Source organism: Canis lupus, chromosome 21 (assembly GCF_011100685.1).
Source record: "Canis lupus familiaris isolate Mischka breed German Shepherd chromosome 21, alternate assembly UU_Cfam_GSD_1.0, whole genome shotgun sequence".
NCBI lineage: Eukaryota > Metazoa > Chordata > Mammalia > Carnivora > Canidae > Canis > Canis lupus.
This window is the reverse complement of record NC_049242.1, coordinates 48205238-48224473: the sequence shown is the minus strand read 5'-3', so window position 1 is coordinate 48224473 and position 19236 is coordinate 48205238. Positions and strand designations below refer to the sequence as shown.

At 37.5% G+C, this 19236-nt stretch overlaps 1 protein-coding gene across 5 annotated transcripts in view; it reads right to left on the bottom strand.

Annotated features, from left to right (window-relative positions):
- Positions 1-19236, bottom strand: part of ANO3 (anoctamin 3) — a 372891-nt gene that overhangs the window by 68695 nt on the left and 284960 nt on the right. For all 5 annotated transcript variants that reach the window (XM_038569274.1, XM_038569275.1, XM_038569273.1 and 2 more), the window contains 5 exons: positions 18896-19002; positions 16447-16502; positions 14580-14701; positions 9960-10094; positions 2233-2329 (listed from right to left, as the gene is read on the bottom strand). In XM_038569274.1, coding sequence (XP_038425202.1) covers positions 2233-2329; positions 9960-10094; positions 14580-14701; positions 16447-16502; positions 18896-19002 — 517 coding nt within the window. The remainder of the gene's footprint in view (positions 1-2232; positions 2330-9959; positions 10095-14579; positions 14702-16446; positions 16503-18895; positions 19003-19236) is intronic.

Genomic DNA, 19236 nt, shown 5'->3' with positions numbered 1-19236 from the left:
GCTCTTCATTTTTATTCTTCTAAGTTTGCTCACGATCTTTCAGGCATTTTTTTTTTTTTACTCAATAAATTAAACATTGACTTTTTTAGAAACACATCCACGAGACACAGTGAGGCATACATGTAATACTCACGTAATGTGAGATTACGTATATCTAATGGGAGATACAGCTAAAATAGTAGTTATGGAAAACTTCAGAGCTTGCCCTAAGGAGGAGTATAAAAGTACAAAATCATTATTTTAGAGCCACTAAGAAATAACAAGTGGGATGTGCTATGATTTGGGAGGCCATGGACCTAAGAAGAACAATTTTAAGCCTGTGGTTATAGCTGGAGGTGTTAAGAGTTTCATTTAAGGTGCTGATATACAAGCTGTTGAATAAAAATAACAGGAGGGAGAAGGAAGAGTCAGTCCAGCACGGCATGGATGGCTCAAGCTTAGGCTATGGGTATCCGGCAGGATAATAAAGGGGGAAGAGGCCTTCTGCCTAATAGGAAAGGGACTCTTGCCCAATAAATGAAAGCCCCAGATGAAATCTCAAGGAAATTCCCAAAGCAACATAATAGGCTTTTCCAAAAGCAAGAGGAAGCTTGTCCTAGCTACAAGTGCATATTTGCAATGAATTATTTTATGAGAAAAAATAGCTTGCTTTTATGCATAGGGGGACCTATGAACAAGCATTTTTTCAACATTGCTGATGTGAGTAGGAAAAATATATAAAGACAGAAGCAAACTGCGCCTCAAACAAAACTATGTTTAAGCACACATTCTCCATTATGTTTGACATCTGATTTCTCTTGGAGAGTCGAGTGTGGCTAGAAATCAGTAAATGTGGGTATGAATCCGGCTTACAAATCTTAAAAGTGAGACCCAAAAGGACTGAATGATTTCCAAGTAACTAAACTGCAATATGTCTACATATCTATTAGCATAGTTAGAATTAAAAAAGACTGGCCATCCTGAGGATTAGTGACCCTATGGAAAACTGGAACTCTCATATGCTGCGTACGGGAATGTTACATGGAAGAAATGCCTTGGAAAACATTTTGGCAGTTCTTAGAAGGTTAAACATCCACCTCTCATATAATCTAGTCATTTTACTCTTAGGGGTTTATCCAAGAGAACTAACAGTGCCTGTGTATAGGGAGATCTATAGGTGAATGTTCAGAGCAGCTTTATGTAAAATGGTAACTCAAAACAACCCACAGGCCCGTTAGTGGCAGAATGAATAGGCAAATTCTGGTAGAGCCGTGTCATGAATACTATTCAGCAATAAAGAGAAATGATCTACTGATAAGTGTTACAACATAGATGCATCTCAAAATAATTACGCTCTGCAAAAGAAGCCAGGAAACACACACACACACACACACACACACACACACACACACACACACATTGTATGATTCCATTTACATAAAAGTCTAGAAAATACACACTTATCTATAAAAAAAGAAAATAGTTGGTTGCCTAGGCACAGTAGTGGAATTGGGAAGGGGTGGGAGCCCAAGATCACAAGAGGCCGTGAGAACACTTTTGGAAGTGATTCCATGTTCATTATCTTGACTGTAGTGATGGTTTCACAGGTGCATTTATAATGTCAAAATGTATCGATTTATACACTTTAAATGTGTGCATATTATTACACATTAATTATACTTCAATAAAACAGGTAGACAATAATCATTGTAAATTCAGTTTCTCAAATTTGTATGCACACTGGAATCACTTGAGATGTTATAAAACACACTAATGTCTAGGTTCCAAACCCAAAGGTACTGACTTAATCAGTTGCTCTGGTGTGTGGCTTGGGCTTCAGAAGTTTAAAAAAACCCTTCAGGTGATTCTAATAGGCAGCAACTCGAGAATTTTAGTATTTTTCTTCCTTTTCTCTGTAAAATTAAGAGTACTGTAATGAGTGTTCATGGAAGACACAAACTTAATTAGGAGTAGAAACCATCATATTCTCATAAAAAGAATCTAGAAGTCATTTCAAGTAGAAGTTTATGTCCATTAAAGACAGTAATCAGTTATAAAAACAATGGAAGACCAAAATATTCAAATAAAAATGTACTCATTTTGTAACTGCTGCAGAGTGATGGTCTATTCAGTTGTCAATGAATATTGATTGTCGAAACTCTTGAGAACACTTAACTTTGTTTGGAGGACTTCTTACTATCTGCTTCTGAGAATAAGTAGAGTTCAGGAAGGAGAATGCGAGGATCCACTCACCTTGGCATAGATACAGCTTTCGTTGAGTCTCTGCAGCGAGCAGTTCTTGTCACAGAGAGGGCACATGAAGACTTCGGTGGCCTTGCAAATTTCTTGGCTTGAGAAACCAAAGAAGAACGAGAAAGCATGAATCTCCAGGTTTAAGAAGGTGCTTAGCTGCTCTAGCTAATCCTGTGGGAAGTAGCAAGGCAGAGAGACGCAAAGAAGAAATGGAAACAGTGGGAGTGCTGCACAAGGACGGAGGAACTGTGTGGCTCTCACTGAAGTTTTTAGGATATTTGTGATACGGAGATGTCTGTTTGCTTGTTTTTAGAAGTCTCTGTCAGGATACGGTACAGAGAAGAGGCCACATTGTCTAGTTATGAGATACCTGCAGGGCTTGCAAAGACAGTTCCGTGTGATTTCATGGCACTCCGGATGATCTCGTTGAAGAACACCTGGAGAGCTTTCACCAAGCTCACAGCTTGGAAGTGGCTGAGCTGGAATCAAATCTGACTATTCTGATTTCTCAAGTCTGTTGATCTTTCTCCTGGATCTCACTGTCTCCAAATCACCAAAATCAACAGCATCCATAATTCTCACAACTTCGTAACTCCCACTAGAGTCAATAGGTGCATCATGTTCATTGGCAATTTGAGGGAGTTGATTTTTTTTTTTTTTTGCAGTGTCTTGCCATACAGCCATGATGACATGACACAGTTTTCATTTACATACTATGTATTATATTCTCTATTAGAATTTAATTTTCTAATGTTTGTCTCTTCAATTTTATCCCCACTACCTTTTAAAGATCTCAGCATACATTATAGATGACTTTGTGATGCCAGTAGGGCACCAATAACAGTTTCTCAAAAGCCTGCCAGCCTGAGAGTTCACTGCAACCTATTTTTAAAATGTTTTGTGCTTTTATCTGTCGTAAGTGGCCCTTTCCCACTTAGTGGCCTCTAAATAAATTGTTTCTAATTAAATCTGCTTTGGGAATGTTGAAAGTCATTTAAAGGCTTTTGAAAATATGTCTGGAAATGGAGCTGTTTAATAAATAATAAAAGTTTAATCAGCAGAGTTTACAGCACAATTTACTGTTTTCAAACATATATATTCAAATGAAGCAAAAAACAATGTATCTGTATTTCAAATATGACTCCAAAGTCGAAATAAATAGGAAGTGATGATACCATATAGTAATCCGGTGCTGTCAAGTGGGCAAAGGTGTTCATGTCCAGTAAGTCTGGTCTGTACCGCAGTCTCCTGCAGGGGTAATAATCTCTACAACTGAGAGGCAACTAACGTTTAACTTAAGTAACTTGCTCAAGGTCATATAGCTAACAGGAGGTACTTCAGGGAACTGAATTTAGGTTTTGGTGATTCTAGGTCCAGTTCCCCATCAAGTATAACATATCTGAGAGAGAAAGATTTATTTCATATAAAAAGCAACTTTCGAGTGGAAGAGGACACTTCTCACGATGAGTCCTGAGTAATGTACAGAACTACTGAGTCATTATACTGTATGTCTGACATTAATATTACACTGTATGTTAACTGTACTTGAATAAAAAAACCAAATCTGGCAAATAAAAAAACAAAAAATAAAAGGAACTTTCCTGTAAACCTAGGTTGTTAATGGTGATGATGGTGTGACAGGTCTGATAGATAATATAATTCTCCTACTCTCACATGCATCATCTTGATAGTCATCAGGATGTCTACATGAAGAAGGAAAGCAGGTAAAGCATACATATTAAAAGGCCATATTAAAAGACCTAAAGAGATTATACTTCCTCTTAGTAATGTCACTAATTTGTAGGAACAAGAATTAACATGGCCCTTGAAGGATATTTTGATGAAACTTTCATAATTCATGGTGTTTCAAGAATGACACAAATTGTCCTGCATCGAAATCTCATAATGAAAAGCATTAGAGTCAGTCTTTGCCACAGCATTTTTCCTACTTCCCTCACGGTCAAACTAAAGCACCGATCTATCAAAGCACCACGCTTAGAATCCCAAGTCATCAGACTGAGTCCTATTTTTAATTCCAGAATTATTCAACTTATTTTCTGTTTAAGTCATTCAAAGTTCAATTTGATATGTAACATAAAACATAAACAACTTTTGAAAATACATTTTTTAGCCCCAAATAAGAAAGTCAATACTACCACAAATTTCTTTGACTTCAGTTAACCACTAGAGGGAAGGAGAGCGTCCAACGTGAGTGTTTCTTCATTTCTTTTGCACAGCCTGATTAAGAAACGGCCCCTTCAATTGTGGCTTTCTTTCATATCTACTGTTAATATACATATCAAGGGCTGATTTGAAGGAAATAATTACTGGTAACTTAAGATAATGGAAGAAGGGAGCTATTTGTACTTTTGGGGGTGGACATCTGGACCTGCTCCTGGGTCTTGTGTTTCCTGTGATCCTGTTAACGTGACAAAGCACAGAATAAGACGCTTGGGAAAATGTGAAAGTGGGTTTAAGGGAGGGCAGTATGAAAGCATGAGTAAAACATGATTTTAGAATCAGATATAATCAGGGAAAAAGTAGATCTAATCACAAGATATTACTCTATACCTGTTAGGATTGCTATTATGAAACTAAACAAAACAAAGATAATGTGGAGACCTTGGAACATCTGCACATTGTTGGTGGGACTGTAAAATGGTGCAGCCGCTATGCAAAAAAATATGGAGGTCCCTCAAAACTTAAAAATGGAACTACCATATAATCCAGCAATCCGGTTTCTGGGTCTAGATGGAAAAGAACTGAAACTAGGATCTAGAAGAGACATCTGCACTCCCATGTCTTTGCAGCATAATTCACAATAGCCAAGATATGAAAATAACCCTGATGCCTATCGAAAAATGAATAAAGAACATGTCATATAAATACACAATAGAATATTATTCAGCCTCAAAAAAGAAGGAAACCCTGCCATATACAACAAGATGAATGAACCTGGAGGATGTTATGCTACGTAAAATAAGCTGGGCACCGGACAAATACTGTGTGATTTCACATATATTAATTATTTAAAACAGTCAAACTCATAGAAACAGAACAGAATCCTGATTGCCAGAGGGTCAGGAGAGTGGGAAACGGGGAGTCGCTATCCAATAGGTATAAAGTTCCAGTTATACAAGATGAATGAGCTCTAGACATCAGCTGTGTGACATTGTGCCTAAAGTTAATGATACTGGAGCGTGCACTTAAAAATTTATGAAGAGGGAAAATCTAACGTTGAGTGTTCTTACCACGAATAAAAAAAAGACAATAAAAGTTTAAAACTTAGCTGACCACTCACTATATACATTCCCCTGACCAAGTCTCCTACTCTCTGAGGATCAATGTCTTCATCTCTAGATGGAGATAATATCTAACAGGGATATTACATAAGGGATATTGTACAGGCTTGGAACATCACAGGCACTAGCTAAATAGACACCATTGCTAAGGATGTTGTCAGGAGAGGGTTCGAGAGGTCCTTATGACTCAACAGCGTTTGTAAAGCTGGTCTGATGCTGGGAACCATATAGAATTTTTCAGTGAGTTCTAATGGCAAAGGGGAAAGATCAGACCAGAAAGTTGGGGCTTCTGCTCTTTTGCCCTGGACCTGCAAAACCATTTTATCCGTCTGCTTGTTCATTTTCATATTCGTAGGATACGTACCCTGCCAGGCAAACATGTGACCATATTTGGTTGGGTAAGACCAATGAGCACATGTAAATACACATATGCACGTATACATACAATAAATAATCCACAACTTTATTGCTACCTAATTCTACAATGAACTACAGGGCAATTAAGAAATATGACCTTAATGTATGTGAACATAGTTGATGGAAACATAATAAACACAATCCAACCTTCAGCTTTTTAATATATCGTTACCTTGTAATATAAAAAGAGATCAATAAAATAATGCTAACACAAAGCGACACTAAATAAAAGCCTCGTGTCCTCCCCTGACCTGAGAGGATAACACCTACAACTTAACCATGACTTAACTACGTCTGACACCTTGAATAGAAAATTTCAGTCCCATGAAATTTTGAAAGTCAAGATATTCAGTGATGCTTATCTTGGTTTAGAATAGAAAGTCTGACAAGATGTTAATTATAGTGTGACAGAGTGGCAGTAATATAATACCATAAAGCACTGAAGAAAAGAGTTTGCTAATGCCTTTTAAAACACTCCTTGTACTAAAGGTACTTATATGCAAGGAGCCTAATTGGCTTTGTTGAATTATTGATTCATGGACTCATAGGAATTATTGATTCCATAAATCAACTGGAATAGCAAATCTATTCCTTTCATTGCCTTTTGTTCATTTTGGGCCCTGTAGGGGTAAATCAGGGAGTCTATACCACATGGTAAAACTTTGAGAATATGTTCTCCATAGGACCAACTTGAACAGTAGCTACTCCTCTAAGAATCATTTTATGTCTTTATCAATTCATTTTAAAAGAGTAGTTTCCCCAGATTTCTTCCATTCCTTTTTCCCTCCCTTCCTCTTTGAAAGAAATCATAAAGGGAGAAAAGATATGAGAGAGTCTTAACTATGGGAAAGAAACCAAGGGTTGCTGAAGAGGAGGCTGGGTGGGGGGATGGGGTAACTGGGTGAAGGAAGGCACGTGATGTGATGAGTGCTGGGTGTTACATGCAACTGATGAATTACAAACTCAACATCTGAAACTAATGATGTACCATATGTTAACTATTTGAATTTACATTAAGAGAATAAGTAAGTAAAAATAAAATAAATAAAAAAATAAGAGTGGTTTTCTAAAACCTTGAGGACTCTACCAAAAACACTGTTAGAACTAATAAATATCGCAGAATAAAGTTGTAGAATACAAAAGCAATATATAAATATCAGTTGCATTTCTACATACTAACAATAAACTACCCAAAAGAGAAATTAAGAATAGTCCCATTGATGATTGCACCCCAAAGAATAAAATAATTAGGGCTAAATTTAACTAAGGAGGTATAAGACCTACACAGTGAAAACTAACACACCAATGAAAGACATTGGAAAAGACACAAATAAATGGGAAGATATTCTGTGCTCATGGCTTAGGAGAATTAATGTTGTTGAAATGTCCATACTACCAAAGGATATCTACAGATTCAATGCAATCTCTATCAAAATTTTAATGGTATTTTCACAGAAATATAAAAAGCAATCCTAAAATTTGTATGGAGCACAATAAATCCCAAATAGCTAAAGCAATCTTGAGGAAGAACAAAATGGGAGGCACGACACCTCCTGGTTTCAAGTAATATTATAAAGCAATAGTAATCAAAATAGTATTGTATCAGCATAAAAATAGACCCATTGGTCAATGGAACAGAACCCAGAACCCAGAAATAAACTTATGTGTATGTGGTCAATTTTTGACAAAGGGGGCAAAATATACTATGGAAAAAGGATAGTTTCTTCAATAAATGGTATTGGGAAAATTGGAGATCCACATGCAAAAGAATGAAACTGAACCCCTATCTTATCTCATATGTAAAAATTAACTCAGAATGGATTAAAGACTTAAATTTAAAACCTGAAACCATAAAACTCATGGAAGAAAACACAAGGGGTAAACTCTTTGAAATTGGTCTTCGCAATGATTTTTAGTGTTTGACACCAAAAGCAAAAATAAACAAATGGGATGGACTACATCAAACTAAAAAGCTTCTACATAGCAAAGGAAACCACCAACAAAATGAAAAGACAACCTACAGAATGGGAGAAAGTATTTACAAAACATTTATCTGATAAGGGGTTAATATCCAAAATATACAAAGAACTCCTACAATTCAATAGTAGAAAAACAAGCAATATGATTTGAAAAGTGGGCAGGAGAAACTGAATAGATATTTTTTCAAAGATCTACAAATCAACAGGTACATGAAAAAGTGATCAACATCATTAATCATCAGGGTAATGCAAATCAAAGCCACTGTGAGAGCTCACCTCCTCTCATCAAAGCCCCGCGGATGGGAATGTAAATCCGTGCACCCACTATGGGGAAGAACATGGAGGTTCCTCAAAATATTAACAATGGAGTGACCATATGATCCTGCAGCCCCACCTCTAAGTATAGAGCCAGAGGAAATGAAAACAGGATCTTGAAGAGATAGCTGCATTCCCGAGTCCACTGCAGCATTACTTCCAAGAGCCAAGATATGTAAACAACTTAAGTGCCCACCGATGGATGAACGGACAGAGATGTGGGATACATATAGATAGAGACGTATATCTTTAGCCACGAGAACGAAGGAAACCCTGCCATTTTTGACAACATGGATGGACCTTAACGGTATTACACTAAGTGACATCAGCCAGAGGAAGAAAAAAAATATATATATCGAATGGTATTACTTTAAAGTGAATCTTTCAAAAAGCCAAACTCATAGGAATGGAGAACATAAAAGCAGGGAAAAAAAAATCCTTTTCAAGACACTATAATTTTAATTCACAACCTGTTTTCTTAGTCTCAGAGGTTACTGACTCAACAGCATGCAGAGAAATGCCCAGCTAGGGATGGATGTTCCCACTGGGCACAAGTTTGTTCAGGAGAAGCTGCCTTCCAGAGCGGTAGTGAGTCTGCAAAACTCTGAAATAGACCTATGACTAGATGAAATGTCTTTAGAACAGTAGGTATTTCTTTGTTTTCAAACTAACTATCATTTGGCCTTCATGGAGAACAGGGGCAAATCAAGGAAGTCGGTGATGGAACTGGATTGAACTCTGGGGCAGTGGAATATTTTGTTTTTAGGCAAATTATTATATGTCCACATATGCATATTACATAATGTGTGTATATATATCCATATATATATGCATCCATATATAGATATATGGATATATAGATATTTGAATTATGTCATTCACACCTAAACTTGATGATATCCTTGCACACATTAAACAGAACATTTGTCATGAGGATTCTTTAATGCCCGGCTGAGTCTTGTTTCTGCTGAATAATAACGTATTTTTTCCTCCACCCAGATCTTGAGTCATTTCAACTTTAAGAGTAGAATCATCATTCTGACAAACACCTGATTTTTGTCAAACCTTATTTCACTACTGTCTTGATACCTTAAGTCGATACTAAAATAATTATAAATATTTGTTCTTACAGAGAATAAGAAGAAAACAGAAAGTGATTTTTATGTTCTCAGGAGAGAAGATTGCTTAGAGCAGGATTTATGTGCTACAATTATTTTGTTCAGACATCTCTAACCACGTAAGGTTCCCTCATCTGCAAAAAATGATTACTCATCTCCAAGGGTGGTTGTGAAGTTCCTATCAAATGAAAACAAACGGTTATCAGGAAGCTCTCTGTAGGTTGTAAGTCGTTTAAAGGACTGTAGCTATTATAATTATTTGAACCACAATAGGGAGAGGGCAATCTAGACTACCAAATACTATGGCAATGTAAATTATATAAAACTACCACGTATCGTTGAATTATTATGTGGGATATATCGGAAAGAGAAACTCTGCAGACGGACAGTCTTAGAACTGAGCCAACAGAATTTGCACGTACAGAGGTGGAAATGACCCTTTATAAACAGTGCTCGTTGTCTCTTCTCCTCAAAATTCCCAGCCAATAAACTGTAGAACCTTGACCTGTTATTTTTTAATAAGTCAGCATTATCATAAAGCTTTTGTCAGTCCGCATAAAGGCCAACATGTTTTGATAAGTCTGTTAACAGCTCACCTTACTTGACTTCCATTCATCGTGAATATTCCATAGAAAAAGACACACAAGCCGACAAGTGCCGCAGGAATCAGCATTCCCGTGTACCATCCCAGCCAGGCAAAGTAGAGCCCGATCTTCTCACCAAAGTACAGCCTGCACGAGAAGGCGAAGCTTTAGCTTAAGGCAACACCAGCAGCACTACAACCGTTGACGTCGCACCCAACCACGATTTCAGACTCCGTTCCCCGGGCAGTTCCATCTGGGGTATCTTAATATTCCCACTTGGTAATGAACCCAATAACGGTGATGCTGTTTATCTTTAAACATCGCCATTACAGGGGCGATTTTATAAAATGTGATCTTTCCATGTCAAACTTAACAAGGCTCATGAAACTCTTTATAGGCCAGTTCTTTCCTTTCTCCATCCAACCCCCTAGTAAATTTCTCTTGGTCTTCCACACACAGAGCGGTGCTGAAACATGTTGCTTTTGTGGAAATTAGAAAAAAGTCTTCCCTGTAGGTGAACGCTGAGAGTAGATTAGATTTCAGTCTCCGTCTGCCCCCCCCTCCATCCCCCCACCAGGCTCCCTTATGCTGGACACAGTCTTTGCACACCTTCCTCGACAAAGTTAACTCTGCGCTTCCTGGAGACCGGATTCTTTCTTTGGCTAATGCTGTTCCCTTATTTTGGAATATTGTGTTTCACCCCCTTTTCTTTTTTTTTTTTTTTTTTTAAGATTTTATTTATTTATTCATGAAAGACACAGAGAGAGGCAGAGACACAGGCAGAGGGAGAAGCAGTCTCCATGCAGGGAGCCCGATGAGGGACTCGATCCCAGGACCCCAGGGTCACGCCCTGGGCTGAAGGCAGGTGCTAAACTGCTGAGCCACCCAGGGATTTCCATTCATCCCCTTTTCTTACCTGGCTTGTTTGCATCCTTCCCTTATATCACTTCTACAGGAAGCCTTCTCTGACTTCCACTGCAACCCTGGCCTAGATGCATCGATCTTGCTCCCCTACTGCCCTCGCCCACATTTCAGGGTCCCGAACTTGTAACAATTTATGACAATTAATCTGCCACTCTTCTATTCCTCTCTCTCCCCAAAAGACTGCAAGTGCCTGGAAGGGGACCTGTGTCTTCTTCACTAACACTCATCACAGGGAGTAACGAATGAAGCTAAGGAAATGATGAGATCGGGCGCGTTCAGGGTGGTATGGCCGTAGACAAGCTAAGGAAATGAATGTATTTTATTACCTTTGAGCTGATAAGAGTAGTTTATGCGGAAATGGAGGATGAGTAAGAATTCTAATGACTATTCAGTTGCTACTTCTTCATCACGTCTACTGACAGCATCAACTGCCACACAGTTTATAAAATTCTGGTAAGGAATAATAATTTCTTGAATTCTCTAGGACTGTTTGGTCCCCATGTTGGAAAAATGGTTACTTAACACAGTTTTGTCCCAGGGATTGTTTTAAAAATTGATGTTTTACAGTTCACTTAGGAATACTGCACCGTGCAGTGATTCTTACCAGGAAGAAAATTCTCTTGGTATTTTTTTTTTTTCTCTTTCTGAAAATCATTCTTAAAAAAAAAAAAAAAAAATCATTCTTTCACTAAGTCACTCTCCATATCGAGTCAATGAAAGTTGTGCACACTCTCTACCAGGTATAAACAGAATCATCTTCCAGTTATCTAAGTTATTTATTTATTTTTTTTCATTGATTTCTCCTAGGAGACACAGAGCGGTAGACCAGTCACTGCCCATACGATGATAATACTGTCCTAGTTGAGACAAAAGCTTATCGTATTCACAGGTATTGCAATAAAGCCGATTGTTTCTTTAAACAAGTGTTCCTCTGTTTAGCATATATTACTAACATAATGGAATGTCTTCATAACAATGACTACAGAGGACTGTGCAGACAACCCCCTTTAAACAGGCAGCACTAAACTGAGATTTTAAATTACACATTGTTGAAGGTTAAGAGGAACCACAGTATTACTTGACAGTAGTTTAATCACCCAAGTTACAAGAGACTTCAGTTCTGGCTCAGAAGGGAAGGGAGAAGCACAGAAGCTGATGAAAACCCCCTTGACCTGGAGCATCGGTTTTCACAATTTTCTAGGATCTCCAGAGGAGTCTCAAAAAACATGCTGAGGCAAGGAGAAATAGGACTGCTGCTGACGTCACTCTTTACCTCACTGCACCTAGAGCTGTTCTCTTTTTATCTGTTTTATATTTCAGTAACAAGCAGGTTCCTAGAGTAGGAACTCGTTGAAGGGCCATCTATGTTTACTCTTCTCAGGCCTCCACCTTGGCTAGGCCCTTGATCCCCTCCCTGTCTTCTTAGCCACTTGAATACAAAATACATGGTTCTCATAAGTAAAATTTCCCCACTATGTCAATAGCCAAACAACTGGTAGCCAAATAACCCTACTGATTAAAAATAAAGGTTGCTTGCTGAAATTACCTGAGGCAGCAATAAGCAACGTGTCCAATAGATATGAGAATTATCGACACTGAAATGCTTGCCTGAAAATACCAACTTCATTTCAGTTCCTAACAATAAATACGGTTCTGTGAACTAGCACATCTCACTGTGTTCACATATCATAGTTCTCTCTTCTTTCTCTCTCTTAAAAAAAAAAAAAAATCCCTCAAATTAATGGGGTGCCTGGATGGCTCAGCTAGTTAAGTACCTAACTCTTGATTTCAGCTCAGGTCATGATTTCAGGGTTGTGAGGTCAAGCCCCACTGTGGGCTCCATGCTGGGGACGTAGAGGCTGCTTGAGATTCTCACTCTCCTCCCTCTGCCCCTCCCCACTGCTCAGTCTCTCTCTCTCTCAAAAAAAAAAAAAAAACCTAAAAATAAAACTGAAAACCAACAATTCTTTCACCTGCATATATAAGAATCTGATAATTTGTTGTGGTTGATGGAATTAGAATCAAAGCATCTAGATTTCAGTTAGGCCCAAGGACTTAATGTCAGAAACAAAAGCGGTTTGGTGCTGATTATTAGGATTTGTGCATCGGGATCATGTTCCACCTTTTTCCTGCCTGCTACGCGCCCCAGGAGGCTCACTTTCATGGACTGTATCACGTGTGCTCCTCCCTTCCTCTGGTTTCCTGAGGGCTCTCTGGCCAAATGAAGGCACCAGCAGGAGATGGCAGAGCGGGACTAAAGAGGTATCAGCGTCTCGGTTATCCTGACTTTCCCCTTCTTGGAGCAAGCATGGTCTGGCCGTAGCTGCTTTCCCCACGCCAGGCACCCCCACTTCTGTTTTCCACAGGTTCCACCAACGGCTCTCTCCCCTCGTTCCTCCAGGCTGAGGTTTGACAAGAGCAGCCAACTTTTGCTCTTGTCTGGAAGCGTCACCATCTTCATGCACATGCTCCCTTGATACTATGTACACTTCTGTATCTAGTTCTTTTATTGCATTTTCTTCAGATACCCCTTTTACTCTATCAGTTTCCTTCTGGGACAACAGCTGATACAGTTATGAGGTTATTCTTGATATTTATATTTCATAAACAGCTCCAAATATCAACATATATAAATTTATGAGTGCTCTTTTTTCATTCATTCTAAGAACATTTGTTGCTAGCTAGAAACTCAATTAAAACCTTTTTAATATATATTTCCTGATATTTAAAAAAAACAAATTATTCTCCATCAAAATGAAATAAATCATGAATGTAACAGTATCTGGAGACTAATTCAACTTGAGAGCAGTTACTCAGTAGAAATATGTTTCCTGGAATAGAATAGATACTTCTAAATTATTGGTTGAAAGAAAAATGCATGCATCGATGCCATGTTGGTCATGTTCTTCTTTGCCTCTCAGATCCATTTTCTGCCTTTCCCTATTTTTTTTTTTTTTTCTTTCACAGGGAAGTAAGTAGATTACACAGGTTCCATGTTCCATTGCTCTTGGGTAAGTTGGGTCAGGAGGTATTGGCAGACTCACAGGTGGAAGGAAGGGAAAGAGCCAAGATCCTTCCTGCTCTGTTGGCCATCCTCAGGGAGAAGGGGTCATGCCTTCTCCAACACATTCACTTCTTTGCAGACAGTCTCCGTCATGGACGGCATAGCTCCCGCCCAATGGCCCCGCTAGTGGGCTCTGAAATATGCTTCATCTCATTTTCCTTCTAACCCCAGGGTGGTTAGCAATCTTCTTCTTTTTTTAAAAGATTTTATTTATTTATTCATGAGAGGCACACACACACACACACAGAGGCTGAGACACAGGCAGAGCGAGAAGCAGGCCCCATGCAGGGAGCCCGATGCAGGACTCAATCCCGTGTCTCCAGAATCAGGCCCCGGGCTGAAGGCGGCGCTAAACCGCTGAGCCACCCGTGCTGCCCGGTTAGCAATCTTCTGCTGTTGTTAATCTCTGCTTGCCTCTCCATTCCTGTCTGGTTTCTCAGCTTTTCCATTCCCTTTATAACCAAAAAGTGTCTTAAACTAAATTAAGTGTCTTTTATTGAAAAGACCTACAGTGGCTTCTTTTTCCCCTGACTGCATCCTGACTGATACAGATGATCTGGTGGGCAGGTGAAATAATTCTAAATCTAGGAAAATGACAACAGCACAGAATGATCTACCTTCCATTATCGATCCACCCACCTTACCTGATTAAATCCAGGGGCTGATGCTTATACCACATTCCCCAGCGTGCCCAGCGCTCATATAACAGATGTCTGTTGTTTTGAGGTCCATGTGTTTTGATGGGCTGGCTACTCTTGTAGGCTCCCTGAAACACACAACGTAAGATAAATTGATATATATTCCCTTAGCAAATTTGAACTACATAAGAATTGCTTTTACTATTTTTTTTTCCTTAGAGAACAATTTAACAGCTTACTGAAAGCTTCAGAAATTGTAAACTTAGGCTCATCATTGGAATGATGTGGTAAATGTTTTTATATAACACTTTTTCATTGAAAATGTTCTGATAATTCCTTAAAAGTCTTTTCTTAAAGTCCTTTTTTTTTTAAATCAGTGAGATTGGGATGCCCGGGTGGCTCAGCGGTTTAGCGTCTGCCTTCGGCCCAGGGCGTGATCCTGGAGTCCCGGGATCGAGTCCTACATCGGGCTCCCTGCATGGAGCCTGCTTCTCCCTCTGCCTGTGTCTCTGCCTCTCTTTCTGTCTCTGTCTCTTGTGAATAAATAAATATTTTTTAATAAATAAAATATTTAAAAATAAATAAACCAGTGAGATCCCCTTCACTTAAAGTAGAATTTAGATTCTACCTTTTGTAACCTAAGGTTTTTTAATAAACACTATGTCTTCGCTATCACTGATAGAAATAGTTGTAATCCTTAATTCAGAAATTAAGAGTATTATTCTACTTTAAGAAATGACTCAGTCCCAGAAAATATTTATTTTATTTATAGAAGCTCAAGAAGAAAGTAAATGTTCAATCAAAAAGTATCAAAGGTCTAAGTCACAAGTGCTAGTCAGGTTTTTAAATCCTAGAATCCTTACACCTTACTTTAGATAAGATATTCTTCACGCTTTCCACCCCTTACTATTATTCCTATTCCTACTGTAAGTAAGGACCACAATGAATTGATGCATTGGGGTCTGGCTTCCTGGGCTCAAATCTGTGCCTTTGATACCTCACTTTTCTGTGCCCTCAAGGATGTAGCTATAAAACAGAGCTATTCTTATTGTCTACCTCAAAGGATTGTTCTAAGGATTAAATGAGATAATCCATATAAAACCCTTATCTCAGTGTCAAATAGGAAGTGCTCAATGCATTTTATCCTTTATGAGTTTTACTAGACTGTGAATTCCCCAGGTATAGGAAACCTGTGAGTCCTCAGCCTTTATAAATAGAAGCGATAGGTTCTGAGATTGCAGACCTCAGACCGCCTTAAACCCCATTCTTATTTTAAAATACAAAATTGCCTTAAAAAGAATACTGTGTGTGTGAGTGTGTGTGTGTGTGTGTTGAGAGAGGATGTTCAAAACTGATTCAAATGTCATTCATGACTCTGTAGGCAGAGCTCATCACAGCTTGGAGCAGGTATTTTTACCTAAAATGGGTAGCCAGGTAATAGCCTGGCAGGGAATCAAGTAAATAATGGGGTGTAGGTTTTGGTTGTGGGTTGGTCTTAGACTTTCAGGTATCCCAAAGTCATAGGCACAAACCAGTCTCTATCCTGTTTGGGAGTGGTGTGGGCCTGAAGCTGAGTCAAGCATGGAACTCTGGTGTTGGAGCAGAGGGTGGCAGTGGTCATAGTGGCTGAGCCATGTCCCTGAGTTCCCTCCAGGGCTGGGACTCCCCATAAGGGAAAAATTGCACAAGGGTTCTGGAGCACTGGAGCCAGTGTGCATGCAGCCAGAGATCATAATGGGGTCTCAGAAAGGCCCAAGGCCACCCACTGATGGAGTCATCCTAAGAGAGGATAGCCAGACTTAAAAGAAATTTAAAAAGATCAGTGATGAGCATGAGAAACTTTTTTTTTTAATGGAAACTATTTCAAAATTACCTCATGTGGGGGAAAAGCTGCGATATATGAGCCATTGTTTATAAGTTTACAGATACCTGGGAAGAGAAACAGAACAGTTCCTGGGTCAGTTCAAATGAAGACTTCCCTCTGTAGCAACATATATATACCTGGGACAACAGATTCATCTAAAACCTTAAAATAACCCAGATACCATCCATAGCCACACCACCCCTGAGGGCGGTGGGTGATGAGCGAGATTGATAATAAAGAGTCTGTTTGTGTCCTTACAACACTAATCAATGGAGATTTGCAGGGAGGTTTGCAAGGTGCCAACATATGGCACTTTGCCATATCTTGGAATATGAGGCATTTTAATATTTGGGTTCACATGAACCTGGAACAAAAATATTTTTTCTACCTTGAAACAGTGACATTTGGTCAAAAAAAAAAAAAAAAAAAAAGCAGAGGAATTCTATGCCCATAAAAATGTCTCAAAAAGATACTAGTTTTAAGGAGTCTTTAATTAAAACGGAGCCAAGGAGACATAAATAGCAATATGTGACACGTCTTAAAATCTCCTCCAGCTCAGAGTGTAGTGAAATGGACATTCTCATAATGTCCTGATAAGATTAGATATTGGGAAGCTTTTAGAGAATAATTTTTGTTACAGCATTATTTATATTAGTGAAGACTGAGAAATAATTGTATGCCCCAAATTGGGGAATCATTTAATTACTATGGTGCCATCAATTATATTAGGTACTTGGTAAATAACTGCAATTTGATGAATGTCTATAATAGAATTTTGTACAGCTACTTAAAATGTTTACAGACATACCAAAGGGCTTGAGAAAATACTCATAAATACTTCTTAAAAAGGACAGAAAATTGTAAAAATTAAATGATTTTAATAATGTGCTTTACATCATATTCAACATATATATACACATATTATTATTAGAATCATGCAGGCTTACTATATATAGGCTTACTATATATATATATATATATATATATTCAGTATTAATTTGTGAGAGTGACAACTGAGTTTTGGGGTTTTTAATTTTATTTTTATACTCTTCTGTGTTTACTGTATGTTCCACAAAAGGCATAATATCTGTATAATCATTTGAAATGTCATATTTTTATTTTTAAATACTATGTAAGCACATAACAGTATCACTTGGACACATTTTTAATTTATTTTATTTTATTTTTTTATTTATTTTTTTTTTACATTTTTAATTTATATTCTGGATTTCTCTATTTTTATTATTTATTGGAAAATTAAGTGTCAAATTTTTTGGTAAGGGTTTAGTATCCAAATTAACAATTTTGACTTCTCAGTAATAAATGAATTGTTCATCAAAGAAGAACCAAAGTCTGAACTTTCCTCTTTAAAAAATAATGGCTGGCTTGAAACATAGTTCATTTGACTTCTGTGGCACTATATTTTAATTCAATTCAGTAGAGATTGGTACAAGTTCTCAGTGGCTATTTTATTTGTAAGAACTTTAGGACATAACTAACATCTGATCTCTTCACTATCTTGTATTTTTCACCCTAATAATTAAAAAAACAGTTTGTTACCAGTCTTTTCCTGCTCTGCAGTATGTAAACTTTGCAATTTTATTTAATTTTTTTTAGATGAAATTGTCTCAATTTTCTTTTGCAGTATACATGTAGTAGCATACCACAATACATTTAAACAACACAGAAATTTAGAAAGTTAAAATTGGGTGTTATTTCACATTCTGGAGGTAATTTCTAAAAAGTTTCATATATATTCTAGATTTTTTTCTTTTTATGAATGTACATTTAGGAAATGGGATTACATTGGACTTACAGTTTTTAATCTGTTTTTTTTTTTTTCCTGTTCCTTTTTTCACTTGATTATGCATTGTGGTGTCTTTCAAAGTCAATAAATGGAGAACTAATCACTAATTTTTAATCTCCACAAGTAAGGGGTCTGTGTCATACACTTTTTGTGATATGCAGCATATAACAGATGTTTGGTAAATCTGAGTTAAGAGTGAATTAATAACATAATTTTAAATGGATGCATTTATGGAGAAGCAGCCTAACATATTTGCTAGTTCCTAGTGATGGATGAAATTAGATTTCATTCTAATCTTTGTTTATAAACAAAGCCCCTATGTACAAACTTCTACATTTAGTGTTATTCAAAAATCTGATTATTTCTTGGAGATAAATTTCAAGAAATAAAATTTCTATTCCAAAGTGTTAGCACTTCTCACATTTGATACATAGGGCTAAACACCCTTGAAAAAGCCTTTGTTGTTGCTGTTGTTGTATTTAGTTTTGCTTTATTGAAAGGTTGAAAAATAGAATGTTTAGAGTTTGTGTTCAATGCATTATACCTTCATAGTTAATGCACGAAGGCAAAGCTTCAGATGTTAAAATAAATATTTCTGGATATTATTAGTAACAACAAATTCTACCTTCTATTTTTAATTAGTGTTCTTACCCACTTTTGATATTCCATTTTCATATTTGGTGTGCTGTAGCATGTGATAGACTATCCTGCTTCGAGTAGCATTGCTGAAGAACGTGTCCTTATTGTTTATTATGAAGCTGTTAAGATAAGGGGATTCGTTTTAATATTCAAAGCAGAGCACAGAGTCCAGCAAAAGTCAGAAGTTTCTAGGTAGTCATCCATCTATTTTCTCCATTAAAACGAATGTGTGAGAAGTAGAGTAAGTCAAAAGACAAACCATCGTCTTAAAAAAAAATCAATTGGCTGAGACAAAATACATTTATAAATAATACAGGTATTATCAAATATTAATTGACAAATCTTTCAGTTTA